Source organism: Scheffersomyces stipitis, chromosome 1 (genome assembly GCF_000209165.1).
Source record: "Scheffersomyces stipitis CBS 6054 chromosome 1, whole genome shotgun sequence".
NCBI classification, from domain to species: Eukaryota; Fungi; Ascomycota; class Pichiomycetes; order Serinales; family Debaryomycetaceae; genus Scheffersomyces; species Scheffersomyces stipitis.
The window spans coordinates 329,988-351,713 of record NC_009068.1 but is presented as its reverse complement, the minus strand read 5'-3'; the positions used below and the strand labels follow the sequence as shown (position 1 = coordinate 351,713).

Sequence of the window (21,726 nt, the reverse complement as noted above, 5' to 3'; positions counted from 1 at the left end):
CCCCATACCTTTATTTTCGTCTAGCTTTTCCCTCGATATGTCTCCCAAGCTGATGGCCATGATATCCCACGATTCACGCCCTTCTTCGCTGATGTCTCTGGACTCGTCGCTAGAAGAACACTTTGAGTCCGCCATAGAAAATTCGGCATTGCAAAATTCCCTAGACGCACACTCGGCCTTGGAACATCCTGCCGTGATTTCGATCAAGAGTGAAATTCTTAACTCGGAGTTGACCTCCACTTCTTCAGGAAAATCCACCACTTCTTCTTCCAACTCCTCTACGCCACTCACCATGATCTCACCGTCCAAGAAGTCGACACTCAAGGTGTTGGCTGACGGAAAGGTCATGAAGGTGCAGAAAACCCGACAGAGAAAGATTCTCTCGTGCATCTACTGCCATTCGAAAAAGATCAAGTGTCTGAGAGTACAACCCGTGTGTAACAATTGTGAGAAGCTAGGTGTCGAGTGCAAATACTTCATCAACGAAAGAGTAAGTCGAGGAGGTAAAGAATCGGCCAGACTCTCAGATAAGGAGAAGGAGTCGCGGGGCTTGAATTCTACTAGAGATAAAAACTACACCTTAAACAAGAAATCCAAGAGCAGAAGCTCTAGTATAGCTGATGAAAAGGAAAATAACGATAACATAAACGACAATAACATTCATAATGGCAACCTCAATGTCGACCTCAATGGCAACAATATCGATGGTCGCAGTTCTTTCTCGTCTGATGATCAGGACATGGAACTTGACCTAGAGAAGGACTCCTCCCCGGAGTCGCACATGATGGTCTCAGGCACAGACTCTTCAGCAACTGTCACCAATGCCAGTTCTCTCAGTGATGACAAAAATGGCAGTGTGGATGGTAGTGTCAACGGACTTGGCAAAAGACGTAGTGTGAACGCCAACTCGTCTCACAATAGTAGCAATAACAACAGTGGCAATGGCATCAATTCTAATAATGGTGCTAATGCTAGCGTTAATAGTAATGGTAATATATCTGGAGCTGAGTTCAAGACAGCTAGTCCAAATACGATTATCCCGGATCTTTCGCTCAACTACTTGAACTTAAACTTCAATCTTCACAATGCCAACCCTAACGACGATGCTAGCTCAAACGGCATTCCAAATGTCACGAGTAAGATGCCTATGATCTCCAATAGCGTTCTCCAAACCCCGATCATAAACAGTGGCTCTAACAACATCACCAACAACTACTTCAACACCAACTTTCTGAGCCAGGCTCCTAACATAACCTCTCTTACTGGCTCTACTGCTACTACTACTGGCCCTGCCACAGGACCAGAGGACCAATATTCGTTCAATTTGAGCTCATTTACGTTTGCTCATCAAGAAGGCTTGATTGCTTCCAACATGCCCTCTGTCGTAAATTCGCCCATGACACAGCCTAATGCTCAGCCATCTTTGTCTCAGACCAACTCGACTACCAACATCAACTCGTTTTTCACAAGAAACTTGAATAACGAGGAACCAACTCCAAGAGTCGATTCTCCTTCAGGTATGGCAAAGAACAATAAGGCAAAACCCCAGCCAAACAACCCAGGTTTACATAATTCGTTGAATGCCTATTCTTCAAACCCAGCTACCACCATGAACTACCTCTATGGAACAAACACATACTACGACAACGATCATCTTTTGGATGATCTATTGAACCACTTGCCAAGCGGAAAAGAACGTTCCTTTGAGCTTATTGACCGTTACATCAACTCTGTCCATTTGCTCTTGCCCATTGTAGTCAATCTCAGTGACTTCTTAAAAGAGCATGAACGGTACTGGGATCTTGCTACGGGGGCCGCAAGCAACAACACTAGTAACAGTAACAACAATAACAATGCTAATAGCAATAATAGCAATCATGTGAATAACAAATCGAGCCCTGAAAGTATTTCCTCGGCAAGCTCTAAAGGCGATGACGTCGATTTCAATTACTTGCAGTTCTACACGTTGTACTTCCCCATTTTGTACGCTTCGACAATCTCTGAATTTGAAGAGTATGACAACTTATTGTTGAACCAGGACATCAATCGTTACTTGAAGGCCTTCAACAAGATCTGCCAGTATTATAATTACCCACATGGAATCAAGACGATTCCACTCTTGTTGGGTAATGTGATTATCCAGTCTACATCGCCCAACCCTTCGACAATGGAGATGTCCCAGATTATCAGGTACGCTAAGTTCTTACAGATGCACAAGGACCCTTTGATCAGTTTGCGCATCAACGACTGGGAAGTCATCAAGTTCAGAAGATTGCTCTGGTGGGTAATTTTCGGCTTGGATGCCTTGACGTCTCACAACTTCTGCTTACCTCCAGTGTGCAAATTCGAAGATTTTAATGTCTTGATGCCCGAAGAAGAAGAGCCTATTTTCGACAAGTTGGGAATCATCAAAGAAAAGAAGTTGAACGTCAGTATCCTTTCCATGAATGTCAAATTCAAATATGATCGCATTTTGAGTGAGTTAGTGTATCATTTGCACAACGGCTTGTCTTCCGATATCACGCCTAATCAAATCAATGAAATCAAGGGCATGATCATAGACTACTTTAAATATATCCATAGATCAATCTTTAGAATGAACCAGTTCTACAAGTTGAATCCTCCTACTACTGTTCAAGAAATGAACTTGATCAATTTCATCAAGAATCACTCCTGGAGTTTTGTTGACAGAGCTCTTATGTTGTTACACAAGAAGATCTTGTTCGGTGACAACACTGTTAACGACTATGGATCTGACGATGGAAGAGGTGGCAAGTCAAGAGGAAAAGGCGCTGGTGAGTTGGAAAACTTGACTAAGACTAGAGGTGGCATTCTATCCTTGAGTCAGTACGAGGACACATTTGGGAGAATTCAAGAAGCCAATATCATCAAGAACTTCAATAACTCGTCGATTTCATTATTAAGATTCAACCAATTCGAAAACTTCTCCTATGAAAACATGCACAACAATTTGATACCTTCCATTTTGCATAACTTGAACGATTTCTTGAAGTACAATGATTTCATCAAGTTTGGAAAGTACAATTGGTATATCAAGAGAACAATTCCCTTGGATTCAATAATCTTGATGTTCATCCTCATTACTGTCAAGTTGAAGTACGAGTTTATGACGATGAATGAATTATGCATCTATGTCAAATTGATCAACAAGGCATTATTTATTTTGAACAGAAAGTGGTTCAAAAATGAGAAGTATAAGAGAATGTTGTCGTTAACCAATTTAACCTGGGAGTTCCTCTTGAAGAGGTACAACATAATTGAGTTGATCAACCAATATAACGAATCCACTCTCAGTGGAGGATCCAGTGGTGGAAGGGTAGAGTTTTTTGACTACCAAGTTACCAGCTACATGAACATGAATGATCTTTTTAATGTCATGGATGTTCCTCAGCCGATGTTCAACGATTTGGAATTCTTGGAAGCTGCCGAAGAGGAGCAGAAGAAACGAGAAATGCAACATCAAAAACAACATCAATTGCTTCATCCTCATTCCAACCACCGCCACCACCGTCGTGGTAGCCATGAATCCCGTAACTCAAGTAGCCCTACACACAACTCAAATGGCAGTAGTACTTCTAATAAGGATAAGGAGTCAAAGAAGGATAGAGCGGACATGTTCTCCAATACTTTGATCCACAGCTCCACTTTGGATACCTCTCGCAGCCATGCGAACAATAAGTTGACAATAGTGAACCACAATTTGAGTGCGGATAGAAAGACGGAGTTGATTCAGTTGAACGAAAAGATCTACTACGACTTGAGAAACAATTTTGTAGACATCAACGACTACTGTGCTTTCTACTCCAGTTTAGAAAACATTCTTCACGAATTAATGGACTACATCCACAAGGGTTGATCTCTTGCAGGCGGTGAAGAGAACAGCACAACTATTTATTGCACCATCCATTGTATCGTATTTATTCAATTCTTCATAGTGGTTATTGTTAGACTCTAGCCATCATCTTTTATATTAAAATAAATGTATTTATATATCAGCAGAGTAATTAAGCAGTTGAGGTCCATTTATACATATATTTATTTCTATTTCTAGTCTTAGATCCGAAGCAATGATTTTGAATTGCTTATTGCCAAAGTATGATCCGATTCCTGGGATTAAGATCGATGTGCATGGTTTGAGGTGATAGGACATAATGGATCGGCGTTAAAATTTTGAAGACTTTGCCTTGAAAATGTTAGAAAATTACTTTTGATATTATCTAGATAAGGTGCCAAGAATCAGGGCTTCATATTGTATTTCCTAATTATTTTGAAGTGGATAAAGCATTGAGAGAACGTCCATTCCTAGTAACTTTTGGCTTAGATTCTGTGGCGAAACTAGAGGTCGAGAAAAGAACCGCTAATTTTAAGAAAAGATTCTACTTCTTTAAGCTGAGATCTCTCAATACAGTTGCTACACAGCGACATCTATTGTGTTATTGATATATAAATTATGAAGCAGCTAGGATATGAACTTTTTGTTAAGTACGAAATGGCGTACTGTGATTAAAGTCTAACACATTTTTTTTAAGAAAGGGCAAGTATTGCGAATGAATTCTAACCCATGACTGCAAAGTATTGAATCTTCCCCTAATCCATACTGAAAGAAACCCAAAGATAAAAACCCTGATGATTACCTAGGAAGACCCATTTATATAGAAATGGCATGCGTACTGCATAAAAGCCATTTTTTTAACGAAATTGCATGTATTACGACTAAAGTAAAACTTATCTACCATAGAGTATATAAATCTTCCTGCAATCCATACCGAAGGGTGGAAGGGATACAAAGATATAAAAACTCCCGGTGATTTATACCTAGAAAGATAGATAATCCTTGGATTTTTGGGTAAAAGGCCAAAATTTTGTTGGTCACGTGATTTGAACGTGATTTTTAAACTTTACGATTTTATTTTCTATTTCCGTTAAACAAAGAATGACTTCGTGGCCAAGTTGGCTAAGGCGTAAGACTGTTAATCTTAAGATCGTGAGTTCGACCCTCACCGAGGTCGTTTTTTTTGCTAGTTGAAGCAATTTTAGAACGTCATGAAGTGCCTCTAGCATGCTTTTAACAATTGTCTAACAAACATTACCTACTTTTTTCCACATATAATTCATAAATTGTCTATTTACCAATACATAATACTATCAACAGGAAGACTGGGGTATGAGCATGAGATTTTAAAAGATTTAAGATATCTGAAGGCCAATAGACATCAGCAAGAGAAAACAGCATCTCACAGATCATAATCATATTTCCGAAGCTTTTCCATATAAGTACTCATCCTTCTTATTACCCTCCAGCGAATTTGAACTAAATCTTAAACATATTTCATCCCACTTAATGATGGTGCTTATCCAAAGGTTCAACCACTAACTTTTCAAAAGTATACATCTGTGAAATGCTGGTCTGTCTCTGCAATTGGGCTAACGAGTCAATGCCGCTATTGTAGAGCAGGTTGATTTGTTCTTGGCCGGACAATCCTTTATGTTCCTTGAAAGAGTCATGGATCTTTCTTTTAGCATATTCTCTGAAGTTGTAGTTGTCGAACTTGTACGCTTTTTCCAACAACTGCTTGTACAACAGTAACACTTGTCTAGAGGTAGCCATTATTAATAAGAAAAGGTAAGAAGTTACTGGTGGAAAAGAAGTACTAATTATAAGAATATTGAATATAGGAAGAGCTGAATAATCGAATCTCGGATCGAATGCCGAAGATGAAAGATTATCAACCAATATGCAGGCAAATGTGCTCCTACCAAACTGCAACGGATATAACTTAAGAAAAGGTATAGACGTAACAGACTACGAGTAAAGAATCAGGACTGGATTTATTAAAATATTACATATTCATTGGGCTCTGTATATTCTTGCAAATCTCAAGTTATTTTTGAATTGTGGGAGAAATTTTCGTACTTCTAGTGACTTCTCTCCGTATCCTACATATGCCATTAACGAGTTGCAAACTCCAAAATCTCTTCTATTAAAATCTCCAATTGATGTGGTTTCACTTTTTATCAATACTTAAGATTACAATTTCACAGCCCACTAAACACTTCTATACTCTATGCTTTTGTTTCCGGCTCAGACGCTTCAGAGGCTTCGGTCTCTGCCATCTTTCTTAAATACTCTTCGATTTCTTTTTGATTGGCTGTTCTTGTATTTCTATCTTTCTTGTTCTTCTTCGCAGTGGCCTCAGCCATCATCTGCTCAAAGATCTGGGCTTCTTCTTCCTCCTCGGCTGTTCTCTTCATCTGGGACATCAACTTTGCCATATACAAAACAGCCTCGGCTCGCTTGACTCGCTCTTTTTTCGACAACTTCTTGTCGTTCAAAACTACATTGGAGACCTTATTCAATATTCCTGTCACTTCAAATTTGGTTGTGGCCCATGCAGTAGCAAGGAACTTGCCCATTATGAACTTCTCCATCTCTGCTTGTCTATATCTCTCAAGTTCACTCAATTCTTCACCAGAAGCCAAGGCAGCAGCTTGAGCAGCTTCCTGTTCTTTCACCATTTCTTCAACTGACGCTTGCGCATCGAGCCCTGTCTTTAAGATATTATACCCATTCTTGACGTTGTCTGTCTTTGTCTTGACACTGGTGAATATTTTAGATACTCCAAATGTCCTAGATGCTTGAATAGTGGCATTGGCCTGGTGAGTGTAAATTTTGCCCATCAAATGAAGCAATTGGATTCCAAAACTCTCGATCTTCAAGTCTTCGAATTCCTGTAACAACTTGCTCTGGAACTGAGCCAAACTGTCCTTGTTGGTGACAGCACTCTGGTACTTTTCAATTCGAGAAATCAAATTTTTCGACAATTCGTCTACTCTAGCCTGCTTAGCCTTCTTGGACTCCTCATGAAGTCTCAAAATTTCAGCTCTCTGTTCAGGGGTCATTCTCTGTTTTTTCTTCTTGTTAATAGACTCAGATGTAAGCTCTACATTGGCACCAGAAGTCTGATTCACTTTGTTATCCTGATCAGAAACAGACAATTCCGCAACTTTACCTTCTAATCCAGAACCAGAAACAGACCCATTGCCAGAATCTACTGTACTAGAACCTACAGTAGCGCCAGTTGTTCCGGATGTGGTGCCAGCACTGCCAGAAGCAACAGTACTAGAAATAGTATCGTCTTCCTTTTCATCCAAAACCTCAGCAGTCTGACTGACCTCTTTCAACATCGACAACTCACCTATCCACTCGTTGAAACTGTTGCCTCCAAAAATCATACCAAACATCTCTACAGGATCAACATCCTGATCTACACCTCCAACATCTGACTTCTTCATACCTTCAACTCCAAGTTCGTCGTATGCAGCACGACTGTTAGAATCCTGAAGTACTCCGTAGGCTTCTCCCAACTCCTGGAATTTGGCAGCTGCTTGAGGGTCGTTAGCATTCTTGTCTGGATGAAGTTTAATAGCTTGCTTTCTATATGCTTTCTTCAATTCCACGGCAGTGGCCGTGGGCTCTACGCCCAAAATGTCGTAGTAAGTTGTGTCTTTGACCATGTGGCTCTGAGTGTATAAATGCCAATCCCAATGTCTGACCAAGGTATATCTGCTTGTTTTCACCGAGGATACAATTGAGATGACTTCATGGACTTTATAAAGTTTCACTCTTCAGCCTCGCAAACCGAGCAGGCCGTACTGCCCGCTCACGTGCCAGCGGCGCGGAAGTTTTATCTGTAGTTCATCTCCGTTCCAGTGGTCAGCATGCAGGACAATAAATAAATGGTCGCAAATCCAAGCCTTGAGGCTATGGTTGCAAAATACATCCAGCTCTATAAATACCCTGAATGACCAGCTGAATTCACCGACCAGTTCCAGGAATTTTCTATTCTGTTAATCTATTTCATATGTACTAGCTTCATAGGCTCCATAGGTACCATAGCCCTACAAACTAAAAAGAGAACGTGATGCTTTCCAATTGCGGCACAACTAGTACCGACTCCAAGCCATTCTTGAACTCAATATCCATCGAAGAGTCATCCTCGTTTTCTGAACCAGCCACCTTGATGATAACTTTGGGAAGTATCAACTTGCCCACATTCAATGGTATAAGTACAAGATCCACTTCAAAGGCATTACTTTCGCGATGACCTTTAACGGAATCAAAGTTGTACTTCTTGAATCCAGACACCAACCAGTTGTCATCATTTTGTATGAACATCAGGAACTTCTCCTTGACACCACCATCAACCTCAACATGACCATTGACCCTTTCTGGAGACGATTCGGCGAGAACAGAAACATCCCCATTCATGTTGTCGGGCAGAGAGTCGCTCTCATGCCATTTCTGGATTGTTTCCACTTTTAATCTCATCGGAATAGGCTCGCCAACAATATACTGAGGTTGTCGGTCGTAGTGAAACTCAAGAATCTGTAAATAGCGAAGAATAGGTACTGGTACTGATATGTGCAATATACGTGGAATAGGAAAAGGCTCTGGTTGTATATAGACTTTGTCAGCTAATACCGAGTCCATCAACTGAACCAATTTATCCTGCTCTTCCTTCTTCTCAACATGTCGTAAGAACAATAACTTCAAAAGTAAACCGAGTTCCACGCCATTCAATATCTTAATGAATTGCTTGATACCATAATTATTCAAATCAAACTTTACTTTTTTTCCTACCAAATTCTGGAATATAAACCAATATCTTTCGAGTCCAAGCTCCTTTAACTCTGGAAGAATTTGAAGTTTAAGAAAATGATAGCACTCATCAATCAAATTAGAGTATTCAATCTTCAATTCTAATGTGTCAGTAGAGACCATGGAATATCCACTATCCGGAATGATCTTATAGAAGAACGAGGCAGGCTGCTCACCGAATGCAACAAGAGAAGGTGTGCCACAGCATGGATGAGATATAGAGTAATGTGAGTTTGCAGTAGATAATTTATTGTCCATTACTCTGATGGGCAATTTTGGATTTGATGTCCCAACTTGGAATTTTGAGTATATGAAGCTGTTCTTAAATAAATCTTGAACCGATACCGAAATTGTCAATGTGGTGTCAACTTCGATTCTTTGCCAGAAACTATACTTTTCTCCATTTGAAATATACTGCAAAGTCACTTCAAGCTCTAATAACTTGTTATCGCTATGATACCTGTATGGAAATGAGATCTCCTTGATCTCGTTTGTGTCAGCCCTATCAAATTGAAAGGTTGAATTTTCAAGTTCGAGATGTAGCCCTTCTGTGACCGCAGTTAGTTGCACAGAAATATTTTCAATGTCATTTTCACCATTATGAATTGCTAATGTAAGTTCATTAGTACCTAATTGGATGGTTCTTGAAGGCGACAATTCTAGATACAATTTACTTAAGTCCTGATAGAAATAGATGTAGTCCTGCTTGGACTTAATCGTTGAAGGTAGAATTGATGCACTGTCCATTACTTGTGCTGAATTTGCAGCCTGATGTACCACTGTAGTATTTTCATCCAAAGCAGGATCGTCAACACAGTCATACTCTTTCAGAAACTCTAAATTCTCATTCACCTTGACTGTTAAGCGAAGTGGTTTAAAGTACCCTAGCTTGAAAGTATTCGTCACCAACCGGAAAGTTTGGTTAACCTGTTTCAATATCTGAACATCTTCACCAACAAAAAAAAGTTCATCTAAATCATTGTTCACCAATTGAAACTCAATTGTCTTGAAGTTGAAATCAATTTGGAACAAATTGGTAAATTCGAACTCCAAAAAATACTTGTCTAAAGTAGTACTTTGGTCAGCGTGGAAAAATGGGATAATAGAAACCTTGAACAAGTTGTCAAGTGGGTAATCAAGTAAGGTGTCTAATTTGAGGGAACTTGCCAATATATTAGAGTATAATTTGGAAATGCTTTCTGTAGTTTTTATCATACGATAATTGTTTATTCCAATCTGGGATCTAGATTTGCAATTGTCTATCAATGTAGACAAAAGCCTTAAATTGGTCATGGTGATATGCTCGTGGTCAGAACCGTTCAATTTTTCAATGCAATCCAAGTAAACTTCCAACAAGAAGCCTCCCATAAAGTTCCACCCATTAAGGATAAAAAATTCGTAGGAATCCTGGAGAACGTTGAGTGACTCCTGGTAGTTACCTTTTTGATAATTGAGCAATACTAGATCTATACTCAAAAGATCTATTGTTTTACTCCTTCCACAGAATACCATGTCTTGAATAATCTGTTCTGTAATCGCTTCAAACCAGTTGTGGAAAATCTCTTCTGATTTGAGTGCTTCTAAGACTGGCTTATACGATAAATTGGTCAATGTTGCGGGCTTAACTTCCGTACAATCATCCAATGAAATATCTTGCAAGACCAATTCAGGACCGTCTAGTCTATATCCCTTAGACAATGCAATTCTGACAATCTTTGAACGTTGGAACATCTTGAGTTCTCCCTTGAATTCCAATATTTCATGCAATTGGTACGCGTTTGTAGGGTCGTCTGTGCTACTACTTTTGTTTTCTATCAATCTGACAGCAACTGGTAAATTCAAGAAGTCGTCCACTATGCAGTAAGCAAACTCATCCAACGAAGAACCTTCAAATGTATTGCAAAGATCATTGAGAAAGTAATTTAGTTTTTGGTATAGATTTGAGATGTAGATAGCAGAAATGGATACTGTCGAAGCATGGCTTGCAAGAGATTGAAACAATACCGACTGGTTCTTGAAGAGCAAGCATTTGGCTCCAAACAAGTTAATCTTAGTATTACTGTGGAAGGACAACTGGAGCTCGTCAACCCAGTCATCGAACTTGAATTTGTCCAACGATTTCGGTAACTTACGCAAGTGTACATCGAAGATAGAGCTATCGATCGCATAAAGAGCATTCAAATCGTCATCAAGTTCTTTATATACATCGAGAGAGTCCTGGAAGAGTCTCATGTCGTACAAGAGATCAGCCAAAGCAAGACGGGTCCGGAACTTATCGATAGTCAAATCCTTGTATCCAGCTAAACTGTCGCTGAATCGATGATAGCTTTCATCAAACGACGCTACCATATGATCTTTCAACACTACTGCAAACTCCACAAACGGGTTCTGTTTAGAAGAGTCGGATTCCGGCTTCAATTTGAAGCACCGGGGACCCAGAGAAAAAGTAGCTGATTCTGCAAATACCGACGGTAGCTCCTTGCCTTCGTCACCAAAGTCGATCTTGAGTTTGTCAAAGCTCGACGTCTTGATAATCGTCAGATTTTTATCTTTTGAAGTAGGTGGAATATACAAAACTACCATCCATTCTACGTGGGAATTAACAACTAGGTTTTTCAACCATTCTCGAATCAATGGTCGAACTTGTGATCGGTACACATCAACATTATCTATTTTCACAAACATTAACCGAATATAGACTGTTGCGACATTTTTGCTGTTTCCAGTTTCTGCAGATGTAGTTTTAGGGACTTCCTCAACAAATTGTACTGGAATCAGCAGTATGGATTTGAGAGGCTTGGCTGGATGTGATTTCCAGTGCAAGTTTGTGAGGGGCAATTTGGCCTCGATTTCCGACCGGAGCACCGGGTACAAGTTGAAAGGGTCATAATAGCCCACTCTGAGTGAGTCTTGGAGAGCAGGTGGGGCTGGTTCCATAGAATTCAGGGTTTGGTGGAGAAAGAAACTGAATCAATTGTAGACTCATATTCGCTAAGTAAATACATTTTGACGGAAATTATGCAGGATCGTCCTATCTTTAGAATAGACAGACTGGACCTCATAGCAGAAGAATTACGTAAAAACTTGCTTGTGTGATAAATCTCGGAGATATCCAAGCATCTACAGCTCGCAGAAAGTCAAATAGCCTACTCGTTAAGTTTTCTCTTTAATATTGAAACAAGAGAGCTTTGTACATATCGCTATATAAAAGGCTAAACCACGAGACTGTATATAGAACCGTTTTCCATTATCAGTATTGAATCACGTGATAGAAAGTTGATGGATGTATATGGAGTTGTGCAATAGAAATCCGTACCTAAACAATAAAGTGACCAGAGGTCTAAGAGGCTAGTTGACGAATATGAATTCCTTTCTTGGTTGCTTAGAAATAACTTCGTAGGTTGCGTTTGTGGTTGGTGAAATTTTCTTCTCTTTCAGCAATGGCTATACTGTCTCTAAAGCCGTGCAATTTTTTTCAAGAAGCACATCTTACGTGCCTTTACTATTATCCACAACGACTTCTTATGTACAATTTATCATCCAGCTCTCCTTGTTGCTCTATCTGTTAATTCCAGGCTTCTGTTTATCAGTTGCAACCCACACCTGCCTTATCCATTTTTCGCACTGCGGCTCGGAAAAACTCCTCAGATTGCGAAATGTTGCAGCCTTCTCTATTCACAACTGTGGATCCCAGACAACAAGATCAGATCCGTAGCCAAATTACTAAGCTTGTTGATCTGATATCAGTTGATGCTGCTCTTTATTTCTGGAGAGAAGATTAATTGCAAGATATAGAGCATTTCTTTTTCGTACGGCTGCAAAATGGAACACACCAGTCTCCTCCTGCAATCGAGCAAAGCCAAATCCCGCTCCCAAATCTTCCGTCTTCTGCAACTTGATGTACATAGAAGGTATTCTGATACAGATAATGATGGAGACAACGAAGAAACACCGTGGATAGACCTATCGGCCTATGATGTTTCCAACAGCGAAAGAGCTACACCTCAGCTTTCTCCTGATTCCTGGCTCTACAAGATCAAACGGTTCTTCAATGACAAGATTGACAAACATCCTCTTGAACAAGACTTCGTCACCAAATTGGATTTCTTCCTTCTTAGCTCAAGTATGCTCGGATATTTTATAAAGAACTTGAATCAGTCTAATATCACCCTTTCCTACAACAATGGAATGGACGAATACTTTAAAATGGACAAAAACCAGTATAACTACCTTCTCTCCGTCTGGACCGCGGGGTATATAATCGGTCAGATTCCTTCCAATTATGTCATCCATCATAATCTCATCAACTTCAGATACTTTCTTGGGTCAATCCAAATAAGCTGGAGTTTCATAGCCATCTTACAGTATAGAGCAGAATCGTTGAACGAACTCTATGTACTCAGATTTATTCTTGCCCTCTTAGAAGCCCCTCTCTTTATTTCACTAGAATATCTTCTAGGCAGCTGGTACTCTCCTAGGGAACTCAATAAGAGATCTACGTATTTAGCAATCAGTTCAGGATTGGCTTCCATAATTGCTGGTCCACTTCAACAAATAATTATAGAGTTCTCAAAAGACACAGACACTCCTCCATTCAAACTCAATTTCATCTTAGATGCGATTATCAGTTTCCCCATAGCATTATTTACTTTCATCGCCAACCCCAATGTTCCATCCAATACCAATAATTTCTACTGGAATGAAACGGACAAGTTGGTAGCCTTGGAGAGAAGAAGGTTGATAGGAGCACAGACTACAAAGAAGAAAGCAACCAAAGGCTTCAAGTACTATAAACGGTATTTTAGCAGATGGCAAGTGTTTGTCTTCCCACTTATCTTCTGGGGGTTCAATAATTCTGGACATGCTTCAAGCCAACCCACTATGGTCAGTTGGATGAAAATTGACTTGAAGTTGTCTTCTGAATACTACAATTTGATCCCCTCCATCTTTCATGCTATTGGTATTGCAGCTGCTCTATTAGTTGGATACGTCAATGACTATCTAGGAGGAGTACACAACCATGTATTTATCAAGGTATTTTTTATCTCAATGGTAGTAGGTTGTGTACTCTTGAGCTATTGGGACTTGCCCTTATGGTTACATTGGTTCGCCTACTTTTTGATAACTGTTCCTGGATCCTGGGGTCAACCGCAGATCTTCTCATGGGTGAACCGTATACTTGTGAAGGATGATTCTATGAGAAGCTTTGTTATTTCGGTGACGAATACCTTTGCGTATGTCATTGGGTGCTGGGTTCCAGTTTTTGTATGGAACACAGCAGATAAACCTCAATATTTTGTCGGTTTTGTCTACACTGCATGCCTCAGTTCATTTGGCTTGATAATGACTTACGTTGGAGACTATTTGACCAGACGAGATGAATTTAGAGAAAAGTACAATGGTGTCATCGAAGTAGAATTAAGCTCTTGATTTTTATATTGCATCACCATAAATATATACCTTAGTTGATATCAACAAGAATTCCCATAGTATCTATGATCTTAAGGAGTTCACTCTTACTTACTATGTATGGTGGAATTGTGTATATGAGTTTGCCAAAGGGCCGTAACCATACCCCTGACTGAATGAGTGCCTTTTGACATCTAGCCATATCCACTGGATTTTTCATCTCAATAACACCAACGCCTCCTAAAATACGTACGTCTTGAACTTTAGGGTGATCTGATAGAGGATTGAGCCCCAATTTTAAAACATCTTCTATACTCTTCACTTGAGTCTTCCAATTACCTTCATTGACAAGTTCCAAGCTAGCAGAAGCTATGGCTGCTGCCAAGGGATTTGCCATGAAGGTAGGGCCATGCATAAAACATCCTGATTCTCCTGAGCTCACGGTCTCAGCAACGTCATCGTTGGTCAAGACAGCACTCATTGTAAGGTATCCTCCAGTTAAGGCTTTTCCAAGGCAGAGTATATCAGGACATATACCAGCATGCTCATAGGCAAAAAGTCTACCAGTTCTGCCGAATCCAGTAGCAATCTCATCAAGTATCAACAATACTCCATGCTGCTTGCATAGTTCAGACACCAGCTTGAGGTACTGTGGATGATACATTCTCATGCCTCCAGCCCCTTGAAGAATTGGTTCGATAACTACAGCTGCTATTTCCTTTGAATTCCTCTCAAGAATAGCCTTGAAGCTGGATATATCTTTTTCATCCCATTGTTCACCAAATCGAATATGTGGAGCTTCAGCAAAAAGATTCTGTGGAAGGTAACCAGTGTAGATCGAATGCATAGAGTTCACAGGATCACAAATGCCCATGGCTCCAAAGGTGTCTCCATGGTATCCATGTTTGATAGTAAGAAACCTCTTTCTTTGTTTTTCACCCTTACTATGCCAGTATTGCATAGCCATCTTCAAAGCTACTTCTACAGCTACAGAACCTGAATCAGCAAGAAAGACCTTGGTCAAATTCGAATCGGTCATATCGAGCAACTGCTTACAAAGGTCAATGGCTGGATCATGGGTGATCCCACCAAACATTACATGTGACATTTTGTCAATCTGGTTATGGGCAGCTTTGTTGAGATGTGGATGGTTATATCCATGGATTGCACTCCACCAAGAGGCCATGCCATCTATGAGAGTTTCTCCAGAGGATAATTGTAAGCTCACTCCAGAGGCAGATTTCACATGATAACAGGGCAAAGGTGAAATCATGGAGGTATATGGATGCCAAATATGCCTAGAGTCATATAGGAGTTTTTGTCGAAGACCCTTCATCTTAAACAGCACGTAATGAGTACAATTGCTAGAATTGTTTTTGATAGGAATTAGAATTATTTCTGTTCGCTATTATTTTTCAAAATGACTCCGAGTCACATCACGACTCATAGTCGCATGAAAATTCCGATACCGAAATACATACTTTTACTATGACATACAAGAATACATTTACTCTTACATGTACACACCATACTAGCAATATATATATAGATCTATTAACATACTAAAACCAGGACAACTTATCGTTATAGTCCCAAATAAGACTCCCATCGAGCAACTTTTGTTGGGAAGATGGATCATTGATCAAAATAGCCGATCTAGAGCCGTTTTCGAGTCCAGACTTAGAGCACCATTTCAGAGTGAGGAAGTTCAATACAGAGGTTGAAACTTCTGATTCCCAAATGACTATCTTCGTGGTGGTTTGGCCTTCGTTGTCAGAGTTGGTAAGGAGATGCTTTCTTAACAACTTCAACAAGACAAGGGACTTTTCTTCTCTGTCATAACCGTCAGCAACGTAAATGTTCAAAACGGTAGCATAATTTTCCTCCATATTGGACCAATCGTAGGTCCAGACAATGTAGCCTACAAGATTGCCGCTGTCATCTTTGAGTTCCAAACCAAAGTGGTTGGGCTGGAGGGAGTCAAATTTTTTGGTTATTTGTTCATACGATTCCTTTACGAAATCGATTCTCTCATTATCATTCTTTTCATGGAACATCTTGTAGCTGATGTACTTGCTTCTTAAATGAAACCAGTCTACAATATCAGAATTAGGCACCAACGTAACCCTCGACAAATGATCATCATCCACTTTGGCTGCAATTTTGCGACGAACCTGCTTGTTGTGCGACATCAAATAAGGAGCAAATTGATGGTAGCTTATAGGCGAAACGTTTGCACTGACTTCAGTTTCGATGGCTTCTACATTCTGAAGTGGAATATTGACCAAATCCACAGGGAAGGATTTGAAACCGTTTTTAGCATAGTATTCGCCCACTTCCGAATACAAGAATACAAAGCCATCTGGGCCCAAGTACTCCTTTACAGCTATATCTACAAGTTTATCGACCATGATACGGGCATAGCCTTTGCCTCTGTTTTCAGGATAGGTGAAGACACCACCAATGCATCCTGTCGAGACAGTCCTCTGGGTAGTTTTTCCATCTACGTAGTCAAATCTCCAGCCGTCTCTGATGAGCAATTCGATAGAACTCAATGGTGTATCGTCTCCTCTCTTCTTTAACATAAATACCAACAACTTATTGGTACTGTGGGAGATCATTTTGGACTTGCCCAACACCGTTTCTCTAATGACGTAATCGTCAGCAGACAACCTACCCTTCCAGGATTGTGAGTTTTGTTTTCTAGTGAAGGTGATCAACTCGGAGTCGGTCAAGAGCTCCAACTGGTAGAGATCAGCAGAGTCTGGAGAAGGCATAATGAAATTCTGTGAGATGGGTGGCTGAGGCAACGAAAATTATGTAGCCTTTAATGATTCAGCTTCTAGATCAGAACTGTAATGAACAACTTTAAGGACCAGATAGGAAAATATCGGCCAGATGAGATCAGTATTCAGTAGAATATCAGAACAGGAAGATAATGTAACAGCCTTGGGATCGAGACGACTTTTGATGTCTGTACTATCGATGCTGTGTATTCTATGTCAAACGTTGTCTTCTGCTGAGGCAACTATGATGTTAACTATGATTTAAGCGAAACGTTAACTATGGCTGTTAACTATGAAAAGGATGCCTGTGAGTCTCAAAAGAGTATAAATGCGGATAAATTGAAATTCGCTAGAGCTCCAACACCGAACTGTGAATGTGTATCTGGTCGTTTTGTTTCTTCTGAGCAGAAAACGGTTTCGTGGTGGATCTGCCAGTTTATATATACCCAGAGCTAAAAAGTATTTTTTGCAGATATCTGAGACTTGGATGCTAACGTTAGTTGACACCGAGCCGCCGCATTAGGAAAATTACGCGACACTCACTTGCGCTTACTAAAAAGCTGGACGGCACTAAGAGAGGAGACCAGAACCCTGGAGAAGATTTGGGCAGAAGAGGAGAGAGGAAGGAAGCATGACTCGGCCAGGCAACGGAGTCATACCGTAAAGAAGAAATGGAAAAATGGAAAAATGGGAAATAGTAGAGAGTGAAAAAGAAGAAATGGAGAGAGAAAGAAGAGAGAAAATGGAGAAGAGGAAAGATCCAAACTGCCATAGAAAGACCTCTTCTGCAACTGCAGTCGCAACTGTAATCGCATTTAAGATAACAGATTTCTTAACTAGGAGCAGCCAGAAAGTGAAGATAATTAACTATGGGAACTTAACTATGGGAAATTAACTATGGGAAAAAGCCAGAACTGATCCAGTGCGAAGTCCTTAACTATGGGAAAAGAAGCTAAAACAATCTCTTATCTGCTTATCTTCCTGAGTTTGCTTATCTGTGGTTTCAGCTTCGGATCTTACCACTTCCATTAATTCCATCAACAGACGCGTCCTGGTCTCGACTGGAGAACGTCTTCATATATTTGTATTTATATTTTCCAGATTTGTCAGTCCATCTTGCAGATTTCTATTTCTTGTAAGCCTCACAGCCAAACTTCATACCAGAATTCTTCCTTCTTCACTTCTTCGCTTCTTCTCTTTTTCTGTTCTTCTCTCTGCCGCTGGACATGGCCGTAAACCCACCAAGTATCTATCTCTCTCGTCTTATCACTCGTGCCTCTGCCCATAACTTCCACTTGCTCAAATCAGTATATTCTCTACTCAAACTTTAGACGGCGCTACCAATTAGAGATCGAACATAGGTCCAGTAATTTTCACTGGATCAGTTTTTCACTTCGTCTTCTTCCTTTCACCAGCCAAAACAAGATGGATCTTCTCCCTGAAGGGCAAAGAAACACAACCGAAGTGTTGTGGGAAGACCAGCAGAAAATAAACAAGTTTTCGACCCTCATTGGCAAGAAAGACGAACAGCTTGCTGTGTTAGAAAAGCTCAAGACTGAAAAGGAGTATCTTGACGATTTGGCATTAGAAATCGAATTGCTCGATGAAGACGAAAAGATTCAATACAAAGTCGGCGAGGTATTCATATATATGAAGGTGTCCAAAGCGGTCGAGAAAGTGGAATTGGAAAACGAAAAGTTGACCGACAAGATCAGTGAAACCAGCAATTTGATAGACTCTTACGACGAGAGTTTGGACGACTTGAAAAAACAGCTCTATGCCAAGTTTGGTAACAATATCAATTTGGAACGATAGGTTGAAAAGAACAAAATTCCTATCATCCGACATTGTAATCTACAGTAATCATTCAAATAAAACCCCTTGTATTATAGCATATATATATTCTGATTAGTGTCAAATGCCTAATATAAAATTTATTCTAGTCTACAGTAGTTTACTTAAAGTCAAAGCCCTTGGCCCTCAAGTCTTCGTCAGAGATGATGAAAGAGTCGATGAAATGAGCATCTATCAATTCCTGGTAGCTGTGTGCCAATTTGCCAGTTTTGGCCCTGTATTGGATGTAAGCTTCTTTGATTCCCTTGATGGAACCACGAAGCGCAGTCTGTTCCTTATCCCAGGTATGAGGAATCAAACCCTTGTTCTCTGTGTCCTCGTTTTCAACAGATTTTAACACTTGCCCATTCAAGGTATTGCAGTAATGGACATCTTCTGGGAAAAGCAAGTCATGGAACTGCTTTCCATTGCCTTTCCATTCGACTCTTTTAGCTTCCCATTCTTGCATTTCTTCTACAGAAGGTAAAGCAACTCTGCCAGACCAGATCTTGGCCAACCAACACCCTTGAGTTTCAGATGTTCTGGTGGGCAAGACGTATCTGGCCAAGCCGATGATGGCCAAGTTGGGGTAGTTGTACAAGATAATGTGTTGGTAGTTGCCGTGGACCTTATGACCGTCTGTCAAAAGTGGCTTGTCGGTCTCGTTCAAGTGGTTCAAGAATGGGAATGACTTCAAGTAGCCCGTAGCAAAGATTACATGGTCGACATCGTGCAAGATCGAGCCATCCTTCAACTCAAGGCTTCTATCCTTAACGTTGAATTTGACAATGTCTGGGACGTCCTTGATCAACTCACTTTGTCCAGCAGGCAACAAATTTTCCGAACGTTTCGACTTGTAGATGTCTCTTTTCAACTCAGTAGCTAATTGATAGGCCAAGTCTCCGCCAGAAGCCGAGTTTCCAACGACTACTATCTTACCTTTAGCAGCCTCAAACTGCTGGGGGTTACGGTACGATTTGACGTGAGTAATGGTACCAGGATATGCCTCAGCCCATTCCGCCATTCCTTGCCTGTCTGGAATGTATGGAACATCGTAGTTTCCGGTAGCAATCACTACTGCATCATATATTTCTACAGTGTCTTGGAATCCAGGAGCAGAAGAAGACACCTTTCCACCTTTGGTTTCTTTGACCACAAGCCTAGAAGTTACTTGCCACTTCTGGTCTGGAAGCAAAGTGAGATCTACGACCTTGGTATTGAATCTGATGTAGGGTATCAACTCCTTGCTGTACTCAACCATATACTTCAACACATCAGATCTATGAGGAAATACAGGACACTCTTCCGGGAACTTGATTCCAGCATATGTCATGATATCCTTAGGAACATTTGTGTCAAGGTAGTCGTACACTGGAGAAGCCCATTTGTACAGTTCGGTCTGTTCGTTAAAGATGGGCTCGATATCTAATGTGGACTTTTCAGAAGGAACAGGCGTAGTCAAGGCATCAGTTTCGTCGGTATGGTTCCACAAGCCACCGAATCCAGGCCTCTTTTCAAAAGCCTGAACTTTGGCGAACTTGTTCTCTTTGAGAAGGGCTTTGACACAGCCAGCACCAGAGGGACCAGCACCAATCACAGCAATAGAGTGTATGTTCTTGATAGCAGCGTGTACTGCGTCGTCTTGAGTCATGATAAGTTGAGGTGTATGATTAAAAAGTTAAGGAATATGAATAAAAAATTGTTAGGAATAGCAAAAAAAGCAAAACTTTCCCGAAATGAATCTTTATATAAAATTTCCTACTAAACCAGATCTGCTCATCTTCCCACTGGCATCTAATGAGATCACCGTCTTATGAACCAATTTAATAGGGAGGGTATATACTGAAAAATTCTGGCTGAAAGTCCTGCATCCCACGAATGCCGCTTTATCGGTTCACAGCAACAGAGGAAGGCTTATCGGGTTAAGCAGACAAAATGGGTGTAATTACGGAGCATATATAGAAAATGGAGCGGTCTCCCTAGACAAGGAAGTGGGAAATGGGAGTGGTCCTAAAAGGCGTTGTTTCCGTGGTTTTCAGGTGGTTTTTTCTCAGCTATTTTCAGATCTCATCAGCTCTTCGCAGTCTGGTAGAAACTCGAGTTCCGTCTATAAGCGAGAGCCACAATTGGATCCAAACGGCAATTGCAATAGCTTGGCTCATATATATAAAGGATGCGATGACTTCTACAAAGTGGAAGGAGACTTCAATTTTTGCATAGAAGTATGAAATACGAAAATTGCAGAAAATAGAACAAAACAGATACTAAATGGATATGAGATGAAAACGATGAAAATGAACTGAATCCAGTTCTCAAGTAGTATTTCAGGGTCTGTAAATGATTCCGGATCAAATAGTAGACTACATACAAAAATGAAGTGATACAGTCGAAACACATCCGCTTAAAGAGTGAAATCAAGAATTAAAGACATCGCTTCTGGATCCAAAACTGTCTTCTTAACGTTCTTCTGAGCAGCCTCTCTGCTTCCTCGGCATATACTTTTGCGTATACCTGTTAGCAGAAACATTTTGAAGCAGAAACATTTTGATATTTTCACGTGACACTATAAATCCAGCTGTTTGCACGTACAGAACTGTCGGATGGTAAAATGGAAGCAGAAATGAGAAAATCTTGTTCAGAAGGACATCGTTAGGATATATGTAAATATGACCCAACTTAGCATAAGGAGATCCGAGTTTTGACCAGTATTTGATCACTAAAGATCCAAAAAATTCTTCAATGCGCAAAATGGTCGGTTCTCGAATTATCACTTGAGACGTGAACGATTATTGCCTTTTGAAAATTTTTCAGTGAGAATCACCGAAGCTGCCAATCAAATACACACGGAAAGTATTCAAAGCTGGATTCAGCACTCGGTGAACTGTTTTTCAACTTGTTTGAATAAGGAACCTCTTTGATTTTACCCAGTTGGTTGCGGCTGCAAAAGAGTCGAATTTGATCTAGTTTTTTTTTTGTTTTATTGCTTAATCTTAGTGCGCTTTCGTATCTCTATATGTA

The 21,726-nt window shown here is 40.3% G+C and overlaps 9 protein-coding genes across 9 annotated transcripts; 3 read left to right on the top strand and 6 right to left on the bottom strand. All coding sequences in view use genetic code 12, as the record gives it.

Moving 5' to 3' along the window:
- Window positions 1-292: 292 nt before the first annotated feature.
- On the top strand, window positions 293-3,877 carry PICST_28111 (Zn-finger protein; the record flags this gene model as incomplete). Its single annotated transcript, XM_001387677.1, has 7 exons — window positions 293-490; window positions 889-893; window positions 925-1,129; window position 1,162; window positions 1,299-1,838; window positions 1,929-3,417; window positions 3,541-3,877. The coding sequence occupies 7 exons, from the start codon at window positions 293-295 to the stop codon at window positions 3,875-3,877; spliced, it is 2,775 nt and encodes a 924-aa protein (XP_001387714.2).
- A 1,482-nt stretch (window positions 3,878-5,359) lies between these two features.
- Window positions 5,360-5,629, bottom strand: PICST_51359 (predicted protein; the record flags this gene model as incomplete). Its single annotated transcript, XM_001387269.1, has 1 exon — window positions 5,360-5,629. One exon carries the CDS (start codon window positions 5,627-5,629, stop codon window positions 5,360-5,362), a length of 270 nt encoding a protein of 89 aa, XP_001387306.2.
- Window positions 5,630-5,978: 349 nt separating this feature from the next.
- CAJ1 (DnaJ-like protein) lies at window positions 5,979-7,569 on the bottom strand. The gene is made up of 2 exons (XM_001387268.1): window positions 7,143-7,569; window positions 5,979-7,073 (listed from the first exon to the last, which is right to left on the bottom strand). The coding sequence occupies exons 1-2, from the start codon at window positions 7,534-7,536 to the stop codon at window positions 6,085-6,087; spliced, it is 1,383 nt and encodes a 460-aa protein (XP_001387305.1). The 5' UTR covers window positions 7,537-7,569; the 3' UTR covers window positions 5,979-6,084.
- Window positions 7,570-7,927: 358 nt separating this feature from the next.
- TRS130 (targeting complex (TRAPP) component involved in ER to Golgi membrane traffic) lies at window positions 7,928-11,596 on the bottom strand (the record flags this gene model as incomplete). Its single annotated transcript, XM_001387267.2, has 1 exon — window positions 7,928-11,596. The coding sequence occupies exon 1, from the start codon at window positions 11,363-11,365 to the stop codon at window positions 7,928-7,930; it is 3,438 nt and encodes a 1,145-aa protein (XP_001387304.2). The 5' UTR covers window positions 11,366-11,596.
- A 1,020-nt stretch (window positions 11,597-12,616) lies between these two features.
- SEO3 (Suppressor of Sulfoxyde Ethionine resistance) lies at window positions 12,617-14,110 on the top strand (the record flags this gene model as incomplete). The annotated part of the gene is made up of 1 exon (XM_001387676.1): window positions 12,617-14,110. A coding segment is annotated over one exon (1,494 nt), but the record flags the coding sequence as incomplete, so codon positions are not given.
- Window positions 14,111-14,141: 31 nt separating this feature from the next.
- On the bottom strand, window positions 14,142-15,425 carry BIO3 (Adenosylmethionine-8-amino-7-oxononanoate aminotransferase (7,8-diamino-pelargonic acid aminotransferase) (DAPA aminotransferase); the record flags this gene model as incomplete). The annotated part of the gene is made up of 1 exon (XM_001387266.1): window positions 14,142-15,425. The coding sequence occupies one exon, from the start codon at window positions 15,423-15,425 to the stop codon at window positions 14,142-14,144; it is 1,284 nt and encodes a 427-aa protein (XP_001387303.2).
- Window positions 15,426-15,579: 154 nt separating this feature from the next.
- On the bottom strand, window positions 15,580-16,866 carry LYC1 (Lysine acetyltransferase (Lysine N(6)-acetyltransferase) (LAT); the record flags this gene model as incomplete). The annotated part of the gene is made up of 1 exon (XM_001387265.1): window positions 15,580-16,866. The coding sequence occupies one exon, from the start codon at window positions 16,864-16,866 to the stop codon at window positions 15,652-15,654; it is 1,215 nt and encodes a 404-aa protein (XP_001387302.2). The 3' UTR covers window positions 15,580-15,651.
- A 1,434-nt stretch (window positions 16,867-18,300) lies between these two features.
- PICST_37933 (predicted protein) lies at window positions 18,301-18,690 on the top strand (the record flags this gene model as incomplete). Its single annotated transcript, XM_001387675.1, has 1 exon — window positions 18,301-18,690. One exon carries the CDS (start codon window positions 18,301-18,303, stop codon window positions 18,688-18,690), a length of 390 nt encoding a protein of 129 aa, XP_001387712.1.
- A 55-nt stretch (window positions 18,691-18,745) lies between these two features.
- FMO1 (flavin-containing monooxygenase) lies at window positions 18,746-20,375 on the bottom strand. Its single transcript, XM_001387264.1, has one exon. It carries the CDS (start codon window positions 20,357-20,359, stop codon window positions 18,830-18,832), a length of 1,530 nt encoding a protein of 509 aa, XP_001387301.2. The 5' UTR covers window positions 20,360-20,375; the 3' UTR covers window positions 18,746-18,829.
- Window positions 20,376-21,726: the final 1,351 nt, after the last annotated feature.